Below are 19,015 nucleotides of genomic sequence, written 5' to 3'. Positions count from 1 at the left end.
CGCGAAGGCCAAATCAATCATCTGCCACTTGCCATAAAGTCAGTACACAGGCCATCAACATCACCTTCCTATCTAGCCACTATCTCAAGTTGAGCCACACTTGCTAATTTATTTAACTTAAGCTCAATTTCAGACTATGTAACCTTGCCATCACAAAGACTATCTATTTTCACTTCCATATCATTCACCTCTAGCCCAACTGCCATCTGCCACTACAACATTTTTCCAGTTAGTCATCTCTAGAGGCAACAATTCCAAAGGTCTCCAGTCCAGCCTTCTATACACCATTCTTTATAAATTACAGCTCATCCAAAGTTGCACAGTCCTGTCCTAACCTGCACTATATCCTGTTAAACCATTGCTCCAATCCTTGCTAATTTACACTGAAGCACTGGGGGCAAGATTATTCAAATTTAAACCTCTCATCAGATCTTTAAATCCCTCCATGGCCATGCTCTTCACATTCTTGTAACCTCAAGCATTACACCAAAGCTTGCTGTTCTCCTGACACTGGGCTCTTGTGCAAACTGCATCCTTCATCCCACCATTGAAGGTCATGTTTTCAGCCACATTGGCACAATTCCATCTCTCAGTCTCTCTACCTCCCTCTCCTTTGGCTAGGCATTCAGTTTCCTCCTTTCAAAATTGTGACTATTTCCACTTTAAGAGCACTACATAAATGCAAATTTTTGCTGGCTGCGCAGCTTAGCTCTTCAGTGGGCAGACTCACTTTTTTAAGCTAAAGTTGGAGCAGGAACTGCTAATGTTTCCTGAGAAATAGAAAGAATTGATTAATGACTATACTCATTTACAGAGCTCAAAGTGTGCCTGGATTAATATATTCTTCAGTAGCACACTAATGGTTGAAATTATTCAGCTAGCTAATCAAAATTTACTTCAATCAATCAATTGGGCACTTTCTAGAGTGCTCCTGCAATCTCAGACTAAATTCAGCAGCATCCAATTGTGCAAGCACCAGCAGACTAGCAAAAAATAATGGAGATTCCATCAGGAACTTTCATTATTTCTAGGTGAAAAAGAAAATAATAAAGGTGAGAAATTAAAAATGAAGCATTGGAACAGGAGCAGGCATTCAACCCCTTCAATTGGTGATTGAAGGGGATTGGGGTGTGGGTGAGGGAGGGAGGAATGAGGGAGACACAAGGGAAGGGAATTTAAAAAGGATAAAGGTGGGGAGCGAAGAACATTTTGCCTCAGCCTGGATAAAGAAGGTTGTTTTAGTTGAATTTTGTTGCAATGGGCAAGTTGGGAGTTAATTTGGGCCTCACTGGATTACAAATCATTATTTACATTTCAATGGATGGCAAGTGCAAGACTTTTTTTTCTATTTACAGTGCGCAGTTCTTTGGTTAACCAGTTATGCTCTGAGAAATATTTCTCAAAAAAAGGTTTAGCAGGTTACGCACATCAAAATTTAAAGGGCTACTGATTCAATTCTTTTTTCAGGTTTTATAAAAAGCTTTTTTTAAGTCTATTTAAAAAAAAAAGTGCACTCTCTTTTTTAACAATATTTTCCTCGGTTATTTTTCCCCAACCTGACTGGCTTCCAAAAATTATATAGTATGTGCAATACAGGCCATTCAGCCCAACTGATTTATACCAGTGTTTGCTTCACATAAATCTCTTCCGAAACTACTTAATCTAATGCTGTTAGTATGTCCTTCTATTCCTTTTTCTCTCATATACTTATGTAGACCCTCCTTAAATGCATCTAAGCTATTTGGCTCAACTGCTCCGTGAGGCAGCAAGTTCTACATTCTAACCATTCTCTAGGTAAACAAGTTTCTCCTGAATTCATTATTGGATTTATTAATGATTATGTTGTATTAATTAATGATCCCTAGTTTAGGATTCCCCAAATTTTAAAGCCCACAGCTTGTATAACCATGGTAACTGAATCATTGGCAGAGATAAGATGAACTTAAATCCATCTTACTTCCATTTATCTGAAGTCTGCATTGTGTCACTTTTAATGTAGTGTAATTTAATGGTAGCATGCATGGAATGTAGAGATCAAAAGGTAGAATTGGTATAAGTGCTTTAAACAAACCACTGCTTGCTGGAGAAAAAGAGAAAGGAGGATTAGACCATGTAGACCCTCCAGCCTGTTCTGCCATTCAATACGATTATGACTGATTATGGCCTCAGTTTCACTTTGTCTGAACTCCCTATACCCCTTGATTCTGAGACACCAAAAATCCAATTCAGCCTTGAACAGATTCAACAATAGAGTATCCACAACTCTCTGGAGTAAATGATTCCAAAGGTATATAACCCTTTGAATGTCTCCTCATCTCAGTCCTAACTGATCGGCCCCTTATTGTGGCCCAGTGTTCTAGATTGCTCATCCCAGGGAAATAACCTCTCAGTGACTACCCTGTCAAATCCCTTCAGAATCCTGTATGTTTCAATGAGATCAATTCTCATTCTTCTGAACTGCAGAGAATATAGGCCCAATGTACTTGGCCTCTCATCATAGGACAACCCTCTCATCCCACGAACCACCTCTCATCATAGGACAACCCTCTCATCCCATGAACCAATCTAGTGAAACTTTGTTGTACTGCCTCCAACGTTCCTTCCTTAATATGGAGACCAAAATTGCACACAGTGCTCCAGACTTGGTCTCACCAAAGCCCTGTATAATTGTAGCAAGGTTTCTTTATTGTTTTACCCCAATCCCCTTGCAATAAAGGTCAACATGCCATTGGCCTAACTAATTGCTTGCTGTACCAGCATGCTAACTTTGTGTTCCTTGTACTAGTACATCTAAGTCCCTTGGAACATCAACATTTACACGTTTCATGCCTTTTAAAAAGCATTCTGCTTTTCTTACTGCCAAAGTGAATAACCTCACACTTTCCCATTATTATACTCCATCTGCCACCTTGTTGCTCACTCACTTAACCTGTCTGCATCTCTTTGCATCTTCTCTATTTCCTCCTCACAACTTACATTCTCAACTAGTTTTGTATCGTCAGCAAATTTAGATGACGAGATGGAGAGTAATGTATCTAAATCATAAATATAGATTGTAAATAGCTAAGGTCTCGGCACTGATCCTTGCAGCAGTCCACTAGTCACAGCCTGCCAAGTTGAGAATGCCCCATTTATCCCAAATCTCTGCTTCCTGTCCATTAACCAATCCTCTAACCAGGCTAAGATATTACCCCCAACTACATGAGCCTTTATTGGTAGGCATCTCTTCCGTGTCTCTTTTGATTGGCCAAATGGTTTAAATCAGGAGAAGTTATTTCAGTTGAAGAGTACAGTTAAGAAATTCAATTTTAAAATATTTAACATCCAAATTAATTAAATAGAATAGAGATATGTTGCAGCTGGTGGATGGCGGTGCAATCCACGGTGACCAAATCTGCAGCAAGTGTTGGCTGCTTGCGAACTTCAGCTCAGAGTTGATGAGCTGGAGTCTGAGCGGTGGACACTGCGACACATCAGGGAGGGGGAGAGTTACCTGGACACTGTTTCAGGACAAAGTCACATCCCTTAGACTAATTACTTCAAATTTGGACCGTGGTCAGGGAGAGGAGGGTGTGACTGCGAGTGAGGCAGGTGTGGGGATCCAAAATTTAGCTTTGAAGGAGCATTAACCAGTGCCCTTGTCCAATAGGTATGAGGTTCTTGCTCAAGGTGTGGATGAGGGCACAGACTGCAGGGTGGATGAGTGAACTGACCACAGCACCGTGGTACAGAGCACCATTCAAGTGGAGGGGGAAAAGAGAAATGTAGTAGTAATAGGGGATAGCATAGTTAGGGGAATAGATACTGTTCTCTGCAGCAAAGACAGATTCCTGAAGGCTGTGTTGCCTACCTGGTGCCAAGGTTAAGGATATCTCTTTTGAGCTGGAGAGGAATTTGGAGTGGGAGGAGAAGGATCCAGTTATCGTGGTCCACGTAGGTACCAATGACATAGGTAGGACTAGGAAAGAGGTTCTGCTGAAGGACTATGAGCAACTCGGGTCTAAATTAAAAAGCAGGACCACAAAGGTAATAATCTCGGGATTACTATCTGAGCTACGTGCAAATTGGCATAGGGTAAATAAAAATAGAGAGGTAAATCTAGACGAAGGAACTGAGGGCATCCTGGCTAAGTTTGCAGATGATACAAAGATAGGTGGAGGGACAGGTAGTATTGAGGAGGCAGGGAGGCTGCAGAAGGATTTGGACAGGTTAGGAGAATGGTCAAAGAAGTGGCAGATGGAATACAACGTGGGGAAGTGTGAGGTCATGCACTTTTGTAGGAAGAATAGAGGCATAGACTATTTTCTAAATGGGGAGAGAATTCAGAAATCTGGAATGCAAAGGAGTCCTAGTCCAGGATTCTTTTAAGGTTAACTTGCAGGTTGAGTCGGTAGTTAGGAAGGCAAATGCAATGTTGGCATTTATTTCGAGAGGACTAGAATATAAAAGCAGGGATGTGCTGCTGAGGCTTTATAAGGCTCTGGTCAGACCACATTTAGAATATTGTGAGCAATTTTGGGCCCTGTATCTCAGGAAGGATGTGCTGGCCCTGGAGAGGGTCCAGAGGAGGTTCATGAGAATGATCCCAGGAATGAAAGGCTTAACATATGAGGAACGTTTGACGACTCTGGGTCTATACTCGATGGAGTTTAGAAGGATATGGGGGATTTGATTGAAACTTACAGAATACTGAAAGGCCTGGATAGAGTGGACGTGGGGAAGATGTTTCCATTAGTAGGAGAGACTAGGACCTGAGGGCACAGCCTCAGAGTAAAGGGAAGACCTTTTAGAACAGAGATGAGGAGAAACTTCTTTAGCCAGAGAGTGGTGAATCTGTGGAATTCATTGCCACAGAAGGCTGTGGAGGCCAGGTCATTGAGTATATTTAAGACCGAGATAGATAGGTTCTTGACTGGTAAGGGGATCAAAGGTTATGGGGAGAAGGCGGGAGAATGGGGTTGAGAAATGGCGGAGCAGACTCGATGGGCCAAATGGCCTAATTTCTGCTCCTACGTCTTATGGTCTAAATGTGTGGCTCAAAGATTGGTGTGGGAGAAATGGGTTCTGATTCATTGGGCACTGCACCAGTACTGGAGAAGGACAGAGCTGTTCCGTTGGGACAGGCTTCATTTGAACCAAGCATCGTATAACTAGGGTTGTAGACAGGACTTTAAACTAATTAGTATGGGGAGGGTTCAACTAAAGGGAAGTTTAAAAAATCAAAAGGAAACAAGAGAGCAGAGGTGCAGGGTACTGAAGCGGCAAATGATAATCAAAGTATGACAGGACGAGGCAGAAAATATAAGCAGAAATCAGAACCAGAATAAGCAATAATAGTAAAAAGTCAAAGCTTAAGGCTCTTTATCTGAATGCATGCAGAATTTGTAACAAGAGGAGTTGACGACACAAATAGAAATTAATGAATATGACTTGATAGCTGTTACAGAGATGCGGCTGCAGGGTGACCAAGAATGGGAACTCAATATTCAAGGGTATTTGATCTTCCGGAAAAATAGGCAAAAATGGAAAAGGAGGCGGGGTAGCTTTATTAATAAAGGGAGATTTCAGTGCAGAGGTGAGTAGTGATATAGGTGCAAAGATCATGATATGGAATCAGTTTGGGTGGAAATAAGGAATAGCAAGGGAAAGAAGTCACGGGTGGGAGTCGTCTATAGGCCCCCGAAGAGTTGCCTCACTGTAGGACAAAGTATAAATAGGGAAATAATGGAGGCGTGCAACAAGGGTGCTACAATTGTCATGGGTGATTTTAATCTGCATAGTGACTGGGCAAATCAGATTGGCGGGATAACGTGGAAGACGAATTTGCAGAGTGCATCAGGGATTGTTTCTTAAAGCAATATATTACAGAACCTTCCTGGGAACAGGGTATTTTAGATCTAGTAATGAGTAATGAGGTGGGATTAATAAGAGATATCATAGTTAAGGATCCCCTAGGGGGTAGCGATCACAAAATTATAGGATTTCAAATTCAGTATGAGGGCGAGCAACTCAGGTCTCAAACCAGTGTCCTCAACTTAACTAAGGGCAATTACAAAGGTATGAAGAAAGAGTTGTCTAAAGCAGGCTTGGAAAACAGACTAAGGGGAAGATCAATGGATGAGCAGACATTTAAGCAGATATTTCATAATGCTCAGCAAAAATTTATCCCAGTCAAAAAGAAGGACTCTGAGAAGGGTGAGCCACCCGTGGTTAACAAAAGGTGGTTAAGGAGAGAATCCAATCAAAAGCTATGGCATACAAAGCGGCAAAGACTAGTGGCAGGCCAGAGGATTGGGAATTTGTTTTTAGGAACCAGCAGCAGATGACTGAAAAGCTAATAGAGAGAGAAAATTGATTAAAGTAAACTGGCAAGAAATATAAAAGCAATTAGCAAGAGCTTCTACGGGTATATAAAAAGAGTGGCTAAAGTGAGCATGGGACCCTTGGAGGATGCAACTGGAGAATTGATAACAGGGAACAAGGAAATGGCAGATAATTTAAACCACCATTTTGCATCGGTCTTCATGGTGGAGGACACGATAAACATCCCAAAGATATCAGATAAGCAGGAAGCTAATGGGAGGAAAGATCTTGTAATAGTCTTTATCACGAGGGGCAAAGTATTTGACAAACTAATGGGACTAAAGGCAGACAAGCCGCCAGGTCCTGATGGCCTGCATCTAAGGGTTTTAAAGGGAGAGGCTGCAGAGATAGTGGATGCATTGGTTGAAATATTCCAGAACTCACTGGATTCTGGGAGAGTCCCAGCAGGTTGGAAAACCACTAATGTGACGCCCCTGTTCAAGAAGGGAGGGAGACAAAAAGCAGGAAACTATAGGCCAGTCAGCCTAACATCTATCTTTGGGAAAATGCTAGAGTCCATTATTAAGGAAGAAGTAGCAAGACATTTTGAAAAGCTTAACGCAATCAAACAGAGTCAACATGGTTTTGTGAAAGGGAAATCATGTTTGACAAATTTGCTAGAGTTCTTTGAGGATACAACAAGCAGAGTTGATAAAGGGGAATTGGTGGATGTAGTGTATTTGGATTTCCAGAAGGCATTCGATAAGGTGTACACAAAAGGTTATTGCACAAGATAGGAGCTCACTGTATTGGGGGTAATGTATTAGCATGGATTGAGGATTGGTTAATACACAGAAGATAGAGTCGGGATTAATGGGTCTTTTTCAGGTTGGAAAGATGTAACTAGTGGAGTGCCACAAGTATCAGTCCTAGGGCCCCAATTATTTACTATCTATAATAATGACTTGGAGAAGGGGGCAGAGTGTAATGTATCCAAATTTGCTGACAATACAAAAATAGGTGGGAGGGCATGTTGTGATGAGGACATAAGGAATCTGCAAGGGGATATAGATAGGTTGAGTGAGTGGGCAAAAACTTGGCAGATGAAGTTTAATATAGGAAAGTGTGAGGTCATGCACTTTGGAAGGAAGAATCAAAAGGCAGACTATTATTTAAATGAAGAGAGACTACAAAAAAGCGCAGCACAGAGGGATCTGGGTGTTCTTGTGCACGAAACACAAAGTTAGCATGCAAGTGCAGCAAGTAATTAAGAAGGCAAATGAAATTTTGTCCTGTATTGCTAGGGGGTTGGGGTTTAAAAATAGGGAAGTCTTGTTACAACTGTGCATGGTGTTGGAGAGGCTGCACCTGGAGTGCTGTGCACAGTTTTGGCCCCCGTATTTATGAAAGGATATACTGGCATTGGATGCAGTTCAAAAGAGATTCACTGGGCTGATTCCTGGGATGAAGGGGTTGACTTATCAAGAACAGCTAAGGTTAGGCCTTTATTCAGTAGATTTTTGAAAAATGAGGGATGTTCATAATGAAATGTACAGGATTCTGAGGGGGCTTGATAGGGTAGATGCTGAGAAGATGTTTCCACTAGTGGGGGAATCTCGAACTAGGGGACAATGTTACAGAATAAGGGGACACTCATTTAAAACTGAGATGTGAAAGAATTTCTTTTCTGAGAAAGGTGAATGTCTGGAATTCTCTATCCCAGAGAGTTGTGGAGGCTAGATCACAAAGTATTTAAACAGGAGGTAGATAGATTTTTGAAATATCGGGGAGTTGAGGGCTACGAGGAGCTGGCATGAAAGAGGAGTTGAGGCCTGGGGTAGATCAGCCATGATCTTATTGAAAGGCGGGCAAGGCTTGAAAGGCTGAAAGGCCTACTCCTGCTCCTATTTCTTATGTTCTTATCTTAGGTATTAACCTTATGTGTAGCACCACACTGAATGCCTTTTGGAAATCCAAGTACTCTACATCTGCTGGTTCCTATTTATTTACTCTACTAGTTAAATGCTCAAAAATATAATACATTTGTCAAACAATTGTGTATTGTTATTATCGTGAGTTCTTATCGTGATCTCAATAATAATAAATGATAGTCAAATTGTACAATACGATTTGACAAGTACTTATGTTGTATTGTGTAGCGAGGTCGCTCAAGACGAGATCTGATTCTGTAACAACTGATGTTTGTGTTTAAAGTAATGAAAGAAAATAGAACAGGAATGCAATTTAACAAGGTTTTATACAATTAATATACAGACGCAAATGATTCCTCAGGAACGTTACCATATACGTAATTTTTAATAGTTGACAGACGTTGATGGCTAGTACTTTGATTAAAAGTTACAGAACACTATAAACATGCATAACATTGAAAATAGAAAAAAATGCAATACCTCTTTGAATTCACTGTATTCCTCTTCTGGCATGATTTTTTCCAATGAATATCGTGCTCTTACCCGTAGAGAACCAGGTTCAATTCCTTTTAGTGGAAAATGTGAACTGAGGGGGAACCACTCATCGATCAGCTGCCCTTTTTGTAACTTACTCAACATACAGCGCATGAATACTGAAAAACAGAAGTTTTTCTTAGTCCAGTTCAAATCTTTGATTTTCAAATTAATTTAAAACTGTACCAGTACAGAGAAAGTATTAACTTCGTCCAGTTTAATGTGAGCAAGATTGAATCATCCTGCTTGCTACCCACTAAAAACTGAGCACTCTACCCTTCAATTCTATCTCCCTCCTAGGTGTGTTTCCAAGCTGAGCTTCAAACTATACATTCCGTCATCAAGATCAATTGTGTGCAACACTGCCATAGTCTCAGAGCTACTGGAACTCTGGTATGTTTCAGTTGGGGGAGAAAGGAGAAGAATGATGATAGATTTTAGTGTGGGGAAAAAATGCACATTTGTAACAGAATAACAAAGAATGATTAGAGAGCATGAACTAAAAAGTACACATGAAGCAGAGTTCAGTAAGAGAGCACGCCGAGACAGCCTGAGTGGAGTGCAGACGCAATAGATAGCACATTCTTCTTCTGGCATGAGAAATAAGGAAAAGAATAATGAAAGTGATGGAAATAAAGGATGAGAACTAATGCAGAGCTTGAACAGGAGTCTCAGAACCAGTCAGCAACCAAAGTGATGTACAAAATTTGGGGGCAGGATGGCAAGCGGAGTGGGGGGGGGTGGAAGAATGTTGTGGTAAAGGGTGGGGGGGTGGGTTGGATGGGGTGTTGGGTGCCAGGGCAGTGGCATCGTCCCTGTCCCGTCTGCGATTTTACCGGTGGCAGGGAAAACTTCGGGCACCCTGGTCATCCGTCGGCCAATTGGGACCCTTTATGACCTCCTGCTGGGATTTTACCTGGGGCAGGGGAGGTCAGCCTCAAGTGTCCAGCCTGCCAGGAGAAACCAAGCAGACTTGTGGTCAGGCATGGGGGAGTGACTCCTTTCTGGGCACCCTGTGCTCACTGGGAGACCACCTCCCTCCCGAAGTTAGTTCACCGCCCTCCGCCCTGAAGATCCTGCCTTCACCCCTACCACCACCAGCTTGGCTCCAGGTCTACCTTTAAGTCTGGGTTCCATAGGCATCTCCTCTTCGGGACTGCCTGCAGTCCCAGTGGCCACCACTCCTGGTGGCGCTGTTGCTACAAGAGAGCTGCTGGCCCTCTGATTGACTGTTAAATGGATGTGTGGCAAGTCAGCCAAGCAGAGGCAGGCTCGTCACTGACTTCAATGGAGGGGGGCAGGGACATAAAATTTAGCCCAAAGCAAGGGAATTCCAGATCAAAACATAACAATGAGATCAAAAGAGAAATATAGACGAAAAGAGAGGGCAAGAAAAGATAAATGTAATGTTATATTTCCCAAGCCCTATCCCTGACCACGCCATGGAAGCATGCCAACTTTGTTGCCTGCTCATTACCGTGATTGTAGAGTGCAGCCAGCACCTCCTGCACTTTTGAGTACTTGCATGTCTCAACAGGGTGCTCAAAATCATGAGAAGCTGGCATGAGTTCAACATACTCTACACTTCATAAAACTAGGCTCTTAAAAGGGAGATCCATTATGGCTGTAGTAAATGGCAGAAATTCTTCTATAACACTGACATTGAAAAAGGCTGAATGATGGCGAAACAGAGAGCATACTCCAAGATTCTTGGATGCTGCACTAGAAGCCATGGTAGAGGAAGCTCAAAGGGGAAGTGAAGTGCTATAACCACAGGAGGCCACGAGGCCCTCCAGACAAACATTCAGACAGCAGGGAGACCAGATAGCTGTGGCAGTCAATGCCAATATAGCGCCAAGGACCTGGATGTAATGCCACAAAAGGTTTAGTGATCTCACACGTCTGGTCAAAGTCACTGAATTCATCTCCAAATGCCATAATCTGTATGTCACTAGCCATACAGTTCAATACACCATCCCCCATCACTTAACTACCAAAATCTCTATCAAGCCTTTTACCTAACATTTCATTTCACACATCTCACCCTCATGTTTAGCAATGCTGCAAGCCCCATTTCTCACAGCTTGTACACACTGCCAGCTATTCAACAGTGACAACCACATCACTCAAACAGATTTCACCACACATACTGATGCGCTTCCTTCCCCCTTGCAAGGCAAGGGGGCACACATCTAAAGGAAGCAGGAGCTAACTTCTAGGGGCCTGCATGCCCTTACCCCCATGGAGGAGCCGGTGCTCGCCATCAATGGAGCATGTACTACTGGGACTGCGGCCGGCAATGGGACTGAAACTATAAAAGATGCTGTTATACGCAAAGTTAATTCTCCTCACATCCCACTTCCCCTTCATTCTACAATCAATTCTGATTTACAATCTCCAGATACGTCCAAGTATGCAATTCTGGCTTCCCCCTCGCACACCCAGCACCACAACAATATCTCTGTGTCTTTCTCCTTTCAGATACTAAGTACTGCTACCTGGCCAGGCAGTGGTTGAAGGTCAACAAGACACTTAATATGAAGAAACACTACCATTTGCTTTAGCACCTGTAGCCACCAACTGATACTGCATGTAATTAGAAGACCCCTTAGAGGAAGGATCTGCACAGGGTGTGACACTGGGCATCACTGCCCTGTACTCAGGACAGATTCCACAGGTCCCAGCTTGCTGGAGGGCATGTTCACACATGAGCTCTGCTGCAGAGGACTCAGATGAGCATTTTGATAGGCTGGCCTACAAAAGAAAGTTGCTTAGTATGCACAATGAGATGCTTGCTGGACAGGCTGCCAGGAAGCTTGGGTGCAATGTCCAGGAGCATGGATGAATCTGGCTCTCCTTTGGACAGCATACTTATACAGCATAAATGTTGTAATTTTCTATATGTCTGGCAGCAATTTATCACAGGGCTTTGTGCAGAGCTTGGACCCATCCTTTCTAGCACTTGGCATTGGAACTGCCAAGCAACCTCATTAGCAATACAAGCTCACTGATTCCCATGACTACGCTTCCTCACATCCTGCTTCCTGTAAGGACTCCATTCCATTCTCCCAGTTTCTCAGTTTATGTCGCATCTGTTCTGTTGATGCAACCTTCCACAATAGGGATTAAGCTATGCCTTCCTTTTCCCTCACCCAAGGATTCCCTACCACAACACCCCCAACCCTGCCACAATTGACAGGGCCCTCAACCATGTTCGATCAATTTCCTGCACTTCTGCTCCCACTACTTCCCCTCCCTCCGAGAACCATGATAGGGTTCTCCTTGTTCTCACTTTCCACCTCACCAGCCTCCACATTCAAAGGATCACCCTCCACCATTGCTGCCATTTCCAGCATGCTGCCACCAAACCCATCTTCCCCTTCCAGTCAGCGTTCCAAAGGGACTGTTCCCTCCATGACTTCATGGTCTACTCCTCAATCACCTGCAACATTTTGTCCTCTTCCCATGCAAACGGAAGATATGTAAGACCTGCCCTTTTACCTCCATTCGCCTCACCATCCAAAGCCCCAAACACTCCTTCCAAATGAAGCAGCGGTTCACATGTACTTCTTTCAATTTAGTATGTTGTATTTGCTGCTCACATTGTGGTCACCCCTACACTGGGAGGCCAATTGCATATTCCGTAACTGCTTTGCGGTACACTTCTGCTCCAGTCCATTAGCATGACCCTGAGCTTCCAATGTTTTGCTATTTTAATTCTCTACCTTGCACTCACACTGACATCTCTGTCCTCCACCTGAAGTGTTCCAATGAAGCTCAATGCGAGGCCGAGGAATGGCACCTCTGCTTTCGATTAGGCACTTGACAGCCGTCCAGACTCAACATGGAGTTCAATAATTTCAGACCATAAACTCTGTCCCTCCATTTGTTTCTGTTTTTTTTTGCATGTGCTGGTCTTAACCTAGTTTTTCATGTATTTGCTTTCAGGCATAGCTGTTCATTATTTTGCCATCCACACCCACTCTGGACAAGTCTTTTGTCCCTTTACTATCTTTTGTACCATGAAATATTTTGTCAGTTTATCTCTCCTGCCTTCCAACCAATCACAAAACTTCCCTTTTGTTCTCCCCTACCACCTTCACTTGCTCAAAGCAAATTTATAAATCCAAAATATACTCTTTTGATACAGACTAATCACCATTTTGTGCATTCCCTTGGTGTCTGTTTTCTTTGCACTTTGCCTATCCTTTTGCTACCCCAGTGGCTACAACATGGCTGGTGGAAGGTTACTGACATTTCTATCTCCCTTCAGTTCTGAAGAAAGGTCCTTGACCTAAAAGTTTTTATCTGCACAACACTGCTGAGTACTTCCAGCAATTTCTGTTTTTATTCCATTAGCAACCTTGTAGACCCAACCATGATGCAGAGTCTGATGGCCAATGTCTCGGCTCCATTGCAGCAGAAGAGAAGCTACCCAATGTCTGAAGGCTGCAGTGAAAGCTCAGATCTTTTTAAAAAAAAAAAATTTTTTTTAAATTATTCATTCACGGGATGTGGGCTTCGCTGGCTGGGCCAGCATTTATTGCCCATCCCTAGTTGTCTTTGAGGAGGTGGCAGTGGGCTGCCTTCTCGAACTGCTGCAGTCCATGCAGTGTAGGTACACCCATAGTGCTGTTAGGTAGGGAGTTCTAGGATTTTGACGCAGTGACAGTGAAGGAACGGCGATATATTTCTAAGTCAGGACGGTTAGTGGCTTGGAGGGGAACTTGCAGGTGGAGGTGTCCCCATCTATCTGCTGCCCTTGTCCTTCTAGTTGGTAGTGGTCGTGGGTTTGGAAGGTGCTGTATAAGGAACCTTGGTGAATTCCTGCAGAGCATCTTGTAGATGGTACACACTACTGCTACTATGCGTCGATGGTGGAGGGAGTGAATGGTTGTGGTGCCAATCGAGTGGGCTGCTTTGTCCTGGGTGGTGTCAAGCTTCTTGAGTGTTGTTGGAGCTGCACTCAACCAGGCAAGTGGGGAGTATTCCATCACACTCCTGACCTGTGCCTTATAGATGGTGGACAGGCTTTGGTGAGTCAGGAGGTGAGTTACTCATTGCACTATTCCTAGCCTCTGACCTGCTCTTGTAGCCACATATGGCTAGTCCAATTTAGTCTCTGGTCAATGGTAACCTGTAATGCAGGTCAGCTGGCTGCCATGCAAGCTTAGACTGCTACCATCAAGAATGAAGATGCCAATGTTTCAAGTGCCTTGTGTCACAACAGTCCAGCAATCTGTACTTCAACAGATTACTGATTGTGCAGGCCTTGTCCCAGGGCAGAGGCCACAGCTCCTTTGGAAAACAAAGTTGCTGTTCTCTTCCAGGATGATAGCATTCATCCTCAGACCAATGCCGCTCCACTAGTGCCTTGCTGCTGCGTGTCAGTCAGTCAGCCCAGATTACTGTTCCCATGAAATAGAATGCTAGGGTTTGGGTTGCACTAAGCCCAGAGTTGCTCAAGGTTTTCCTGCAAGATCATCTGCAGCCTCCCTTTGAAAGTCAGCAGCTTTCCACCAGCCATGTTGCAGCCGCTGGGGTAGTAATAGGATAGGCAAAGTGCAAAGAAAACAGACACTAAAGGAATGCACAAAAGAATAATTAGTTAACATTTGTATCAAAAGAGCATGTTTTGGATTTATAAATTTGGTTTGGATTGCTTATTTTGTGTTGGTTTATATTTTTGCATTGTATTACGATCTCCATAGAGACAGATAACCTTTAAAAAGGAATTTGAACTTCCAGTTATTAGCTGAATGACCCATCAAAACTTCACTTTTTAACACTTTAATTGTAACAAATAACTAAAACATTTAACTAAACACTATTTTCTTTTGTGCACTACTTACATTTTAACCACAGGAAGTGACATTTCCCTGGTATACTTATCACCCATCACACACTCAATGGAATTACAGGCCTATTAGCACACAGTTCACAATTGCTTCCAATGGGATCTCGTATCCCTGTTTCATCGAGTAGCAAAAAGTCACTGTCTCCAGGCATTTTCCTCCATTTTCAGAAAGTTTAAATCCACCACCAGCAGTAAAACCTGTTCCAATAATTCTTTTTCTTCTTGGCCATGCCAGAAGAAATCCCCCGGAATCAGAAGATTGCAGGATGCGTCTCTTCAACTAGAGACCATCTCCCTCCCATTGGCTGTGGTAACTCACAAAGCCAAGCAGCCTTATCTCTCTGCTGACCACACAGAACCTCTGCTGTTTGTGATATTCATTGATTTGTATGGAAGCCTGTATTCTGATGTCAAAAATGGCTTCTGGAGTCCTCTTTCCCCATGGCAATGTGAAACACATTAACCTTGCATCCAGGTAGAAATGCTAATTATCATAGATCCCAGCTCCCTTTCATTTTACAAGTAAGTGGATAACTTAACAGCACAACTGTTTATCTTTCTGGGACTTGGAGAGACTTAGTGCAAATCTGGGATAATCCCACCCCAAGTGAGGTAGTGGGCAGGGAAAGCAAGTTTTACCCGCCGACCGCAATGGCAGGCATTCGCGCCATATTGTCCCATTCCTGGTGTGTCCCGCCTCATTAATAATTCATTCCTGGGAAACACGCTGGTTCGCTGGTGGAATGGCCTCTGATTCGCCTGTCCTGAGGTCACCTCAGGCCTTCAGTAAACCAGGCGCCATATTTAAAGCACTCTTCAAGGGATAGGAAGCTGCTGGGAATTGATGGCTGCCAAAGGGGGGGAAACATGTTGCCCCCAGATTTAGCGATGCCTCCCTTGAGCAGTGGAGGCCAGCCAGGATGTTCTCTACCTCCGCTCTGGGTGAAGACCAGCAAGCAAGGTCACCAATCTGGCATGGGAGGCGGTGGCAGCAGTGGTCAGTGCCAAAGCTCTGCAAAAAACGACAGCCACCCAGTACCGAAAGAGGATGAATGATATCCTGTGTTCCACCAGGGTAAGTCACTCTTCTCCTCACTCTTAACTCTCACACTCACAAAGGCATCATGCATCCACAAGGATCTCATTCACTGTCAGTTCAAGGGATATCACCATTCACTCTCTCACATGCACCTTCATTTGCCCAGTGGGTTGTGTCCTCATCCCATCCATGGCACCATTCACCACCCACACACATGCCAGGCATCCTCGTTTTCTGGCCTGGCAGGTGTCCTGCTTACAATCTCTTCATCTGTATTCATGCAGGACAAGCTGGCATACAACAAAAGGGAGAGGTCACAGACTGGTGGAGGCTGGCTGAAATCAAGGTCCTCACAGACTTTGAAAATATAGTCATCCAGCTGGCCAGCGACAAGCTGGATCGTTCCATGCTGAGGTTGATGGTGCTCAACGAAGTAAGGATCCAGCAGTGTAACATCCATCAGACAACCACGCTTTGAGTCACTTCCTCTGTTCTGCAGTCCCCTGCCATGCACTAATTATCTCTCCTTGCTTTTGCAGCACATCTGGGAAGCAGCCAAGAGGGTCCACGTCCCAGGTCCTTGACCGAAGCCCTGAAGAAACCCCAGAAGAAGAATTTGATGACACCTCGTCGAGGACTCATCACAGCACTCACCCACACCCTCCACTAGTGCAGACATACACATGGTGGGATCTAGCTCTAGAGTAGCCTTGAGGTCACAATCTGCTGAGCACATCGCACTGTCTGATCCACAGCAGGCAGTGGCAGCAAGGGTTTCCTAGGTGTCCAGCATTTGGGACACTGCTGGAGACCAGAAATTTGCTAAATCCGAGTCAGATGAGGAACCTCTGGACTCGGTCATACCTCAGTTGCTGGAGCTACAAAGGCAAGCTTGGGAACATCAGGAAGGGATGCCTGCTGTACACCTCAGATTGCAAGTCACGATGGAGGAGTCCGTCTACCTTCAGCCTGAGGTGATAGCGCCAGCATGCCAACGCACCAAGGTCAACACTGGTAGGATGGCAGCCATCCACTGAGGTGACTCGTGGAGTGTCCGGTTTATCCAAATCCTCTCTTCCTGTGACCCCAGCAGGTCCAGCTTTACAGGCTGAGGAGGGTACCACTGCCACACAGCTGGACCCCAAAAGCAGGCAGGGGCCCTCCAGGTCTCGGCCCTCCAGAGGAGGCCCATCAATGTAATCACAAACAGGATGTAGGAGTCAGCAGGCTGCCTCTACCTCAGCTGTGGATCTTGGGGGAGCAGCAAGACATAGAGGCAGGGTTAGGAAGTTTAAAAAGATGAGGTTGCACAGCCTGGGCACGGGTGTTAATCACTTGTACATAATGTTCACTTTGTTAATAAACTCCCAAGAATGTCTCCTTGCCGATGGCTCCTTGTTCTAATGAGCAGTGTTCCTGTCAATCAGATGTGAAACCTTGGTCCCTGCACAAGATAAAGGCAGGTGTCTCAGTCCAGGGCCTCTTCCCTGTGTTTTGTGCAACCTTCCCAATGCACACTGATGATGCGCCTTCACAGTCACTGGACACATCAATCATGCCTGCACCTCCATGGGGTTCATCAATGCTGCCAGAATGTCCTGGGCCAGTAGCACATAGTTCCGTCATTCTCTTTGTGTGCTCTCAACACCTTTGAGGTGCACCTGGCCCCATCTCATCAGCGTCTGTGTCTGGTGGCAGTGTGGCCCTGAAGCGTTCACCTCATGAAGTATGCCATAGGATCATAAGAAGTTAAAGTTTTCCTGCTGCAACTCCGTGAAATGACCCTGCTCACAGAGCGCAAGCGATCTGCCATCAGCCGGACAGAAGTCAGACATTCACATAAGCTCTGTGAGGATCTGTGGAATGTACCCTCTGTATGTCGTCGTCGTCATCCTCCTGGAATGTAGGGACTATGGGCATCCGTTGCATCTCCATGACAGAAGCCTTAACACAGAGGGTATATGCACTGCCATCAGCCAGACAGGAGTCAAACGTTCACAGATGCAATATGAGGATCTATGGAGTCTCCTCACTGCATGTCATCATCATCTTCACAAATCTAGCAACTATGAAGGCGATCCTGCCTCGTCTAGCCAGTGCAATGGACTCATTGTCGTCATCCTTGCTTACTAGGACTTCCTCACCCTCATCCCTGTCAACGTCCTCATCGGAGGAGACGTGCAGCTCCTCTATCTCCTCCTCAGCCAGCTCCACCCCCCGGTTGCAGCACGAAGTTCTGAAGGGCCCAGCAAGCGACAAAGATGCATGACACCCTCTGTGGACAGCATTGCAGGACTCCACCAGACTGGTCCATGCACCAGAGCCTCTTTCAACATTACGATAGTTTGGTCCGCCAAAGTGTAAGTTGCAGAATGAGCCTCGTTGTACCTTTTTTTGGCTGCACTCTGAGGCTGCCTCATGGGTGTCATCAGCAACGTCCTTTGCGGGTGGCCCTTGTCCCTTAGGAGCCAATCCTACAGCCTCTGTGGATCCTGGAAGATGTCAGGGGATCTGAGGCCTACTGAGAATATGGGAGTTATGGTCAATCCCTGCCAATCGTGCACAGACCTCCAGGATGCATCTGTGGTGGTCGCACACCAGCTGAACATTCAGCGAGTGGAAGCCCTTGCGGTTGACGTAGTTGACTGCTTGTTGCCATGGAGATCTGAGCACCACACCAGTGTAGTAGATAGCACCCAGCACCTGTGGGAAACCTGAGGTCTGCATAAATGCTGACGCTCACGCTTCCTGGCTTTCCTGATTCCAGGCGAAATGCAAAAAGTTGTGTGCCTTCGCGAATATGGTGCCCATGACCTCCTGGATGCATGTGTGTGGAGGCTTGCAAGATCCCAAAGGTCTGAAAGGAGCCACTGGCATAAAAATTAAGTGCTGTAGTCACTTTCAGAGCCATTGGCAGTTGATGCCCATGTCCCCGTGGTACCAAATCCTGCAGCAGGCGGCAGATGTGCCCGAACAATTCTCTGCACATATGCAGTCTTCGGCAACAATGGTTCTCGGTCATCTGTATGAATGACAGGCGCCATCTGTAGGCCGTAGGTCCAGCTAGGCGCTGACCTGCGACAGCTCGCTGTGGCTCTTCAGCATTGTGCACAGGAGATTCAGCCACCCCTTTTTCTTGAGGGTGCTGCTCCTCCCTCTGCTCAGTCAGGCACCTCCATTGCTCTCTTCTCCTTTGTCTCCGCTCCCTGTAAGCCATGAGGCATACAACTAGGTCACCAGGCCCCTGATGTATTCCTCCTGCAGGATGAAAGAGAGAGACGTGTGGGTTAGCATGGGTGTACTAAGAACTTTTCTTGGTTAAATCTGAACACCACGTAACACATCCCGGGG

The 19,015-nt window shown here is 44.9% G+C and overlaps 1 protein-coding gene across 1 annotated transcript in view; it reads right to left on the bottom strand.

Moving 5' to 3' along the window:
* LOC144694404 (ras GTPase-activating protein 1-like) overlaps nt 1-19,015 on the bottom strand; it is a 219,550-nt gene that overhangs the window by 51,797 nt on the left and 148,738 nt on the right. Inside the window, exon 16 of the mRNA XM_078564770.1 lies at nt 8,715-8,887. Within this exon, the coding sequence (XP_078420896.1) occupies nt 8,715-8,887 (173 nt within the window). The remainder of the gene's footprint in view (nt 1-8,714; nt 8,888-19,015) is intronic.

This window comes from Cetorhinus maximus, chromosome 2 (assembly GCF_964194155.1).
Source record: "Cetorhinus maximus chromosome 2, sCetMax3.hap1.1, whole genome shotgun sequence".
NCBI classification, from domain to species: Eukaryota; Metazoa; Chordata; class Chondrichthyes; order Lamniformes; family Cetorhinidae; genus Cetorhinus; species Cetorhinus maximus.
The sequence above is the reverse complement of the archived record's forward strand: the minus strand, read 5'-3'. Positions and strand labels throughout refer to the sequence as shown.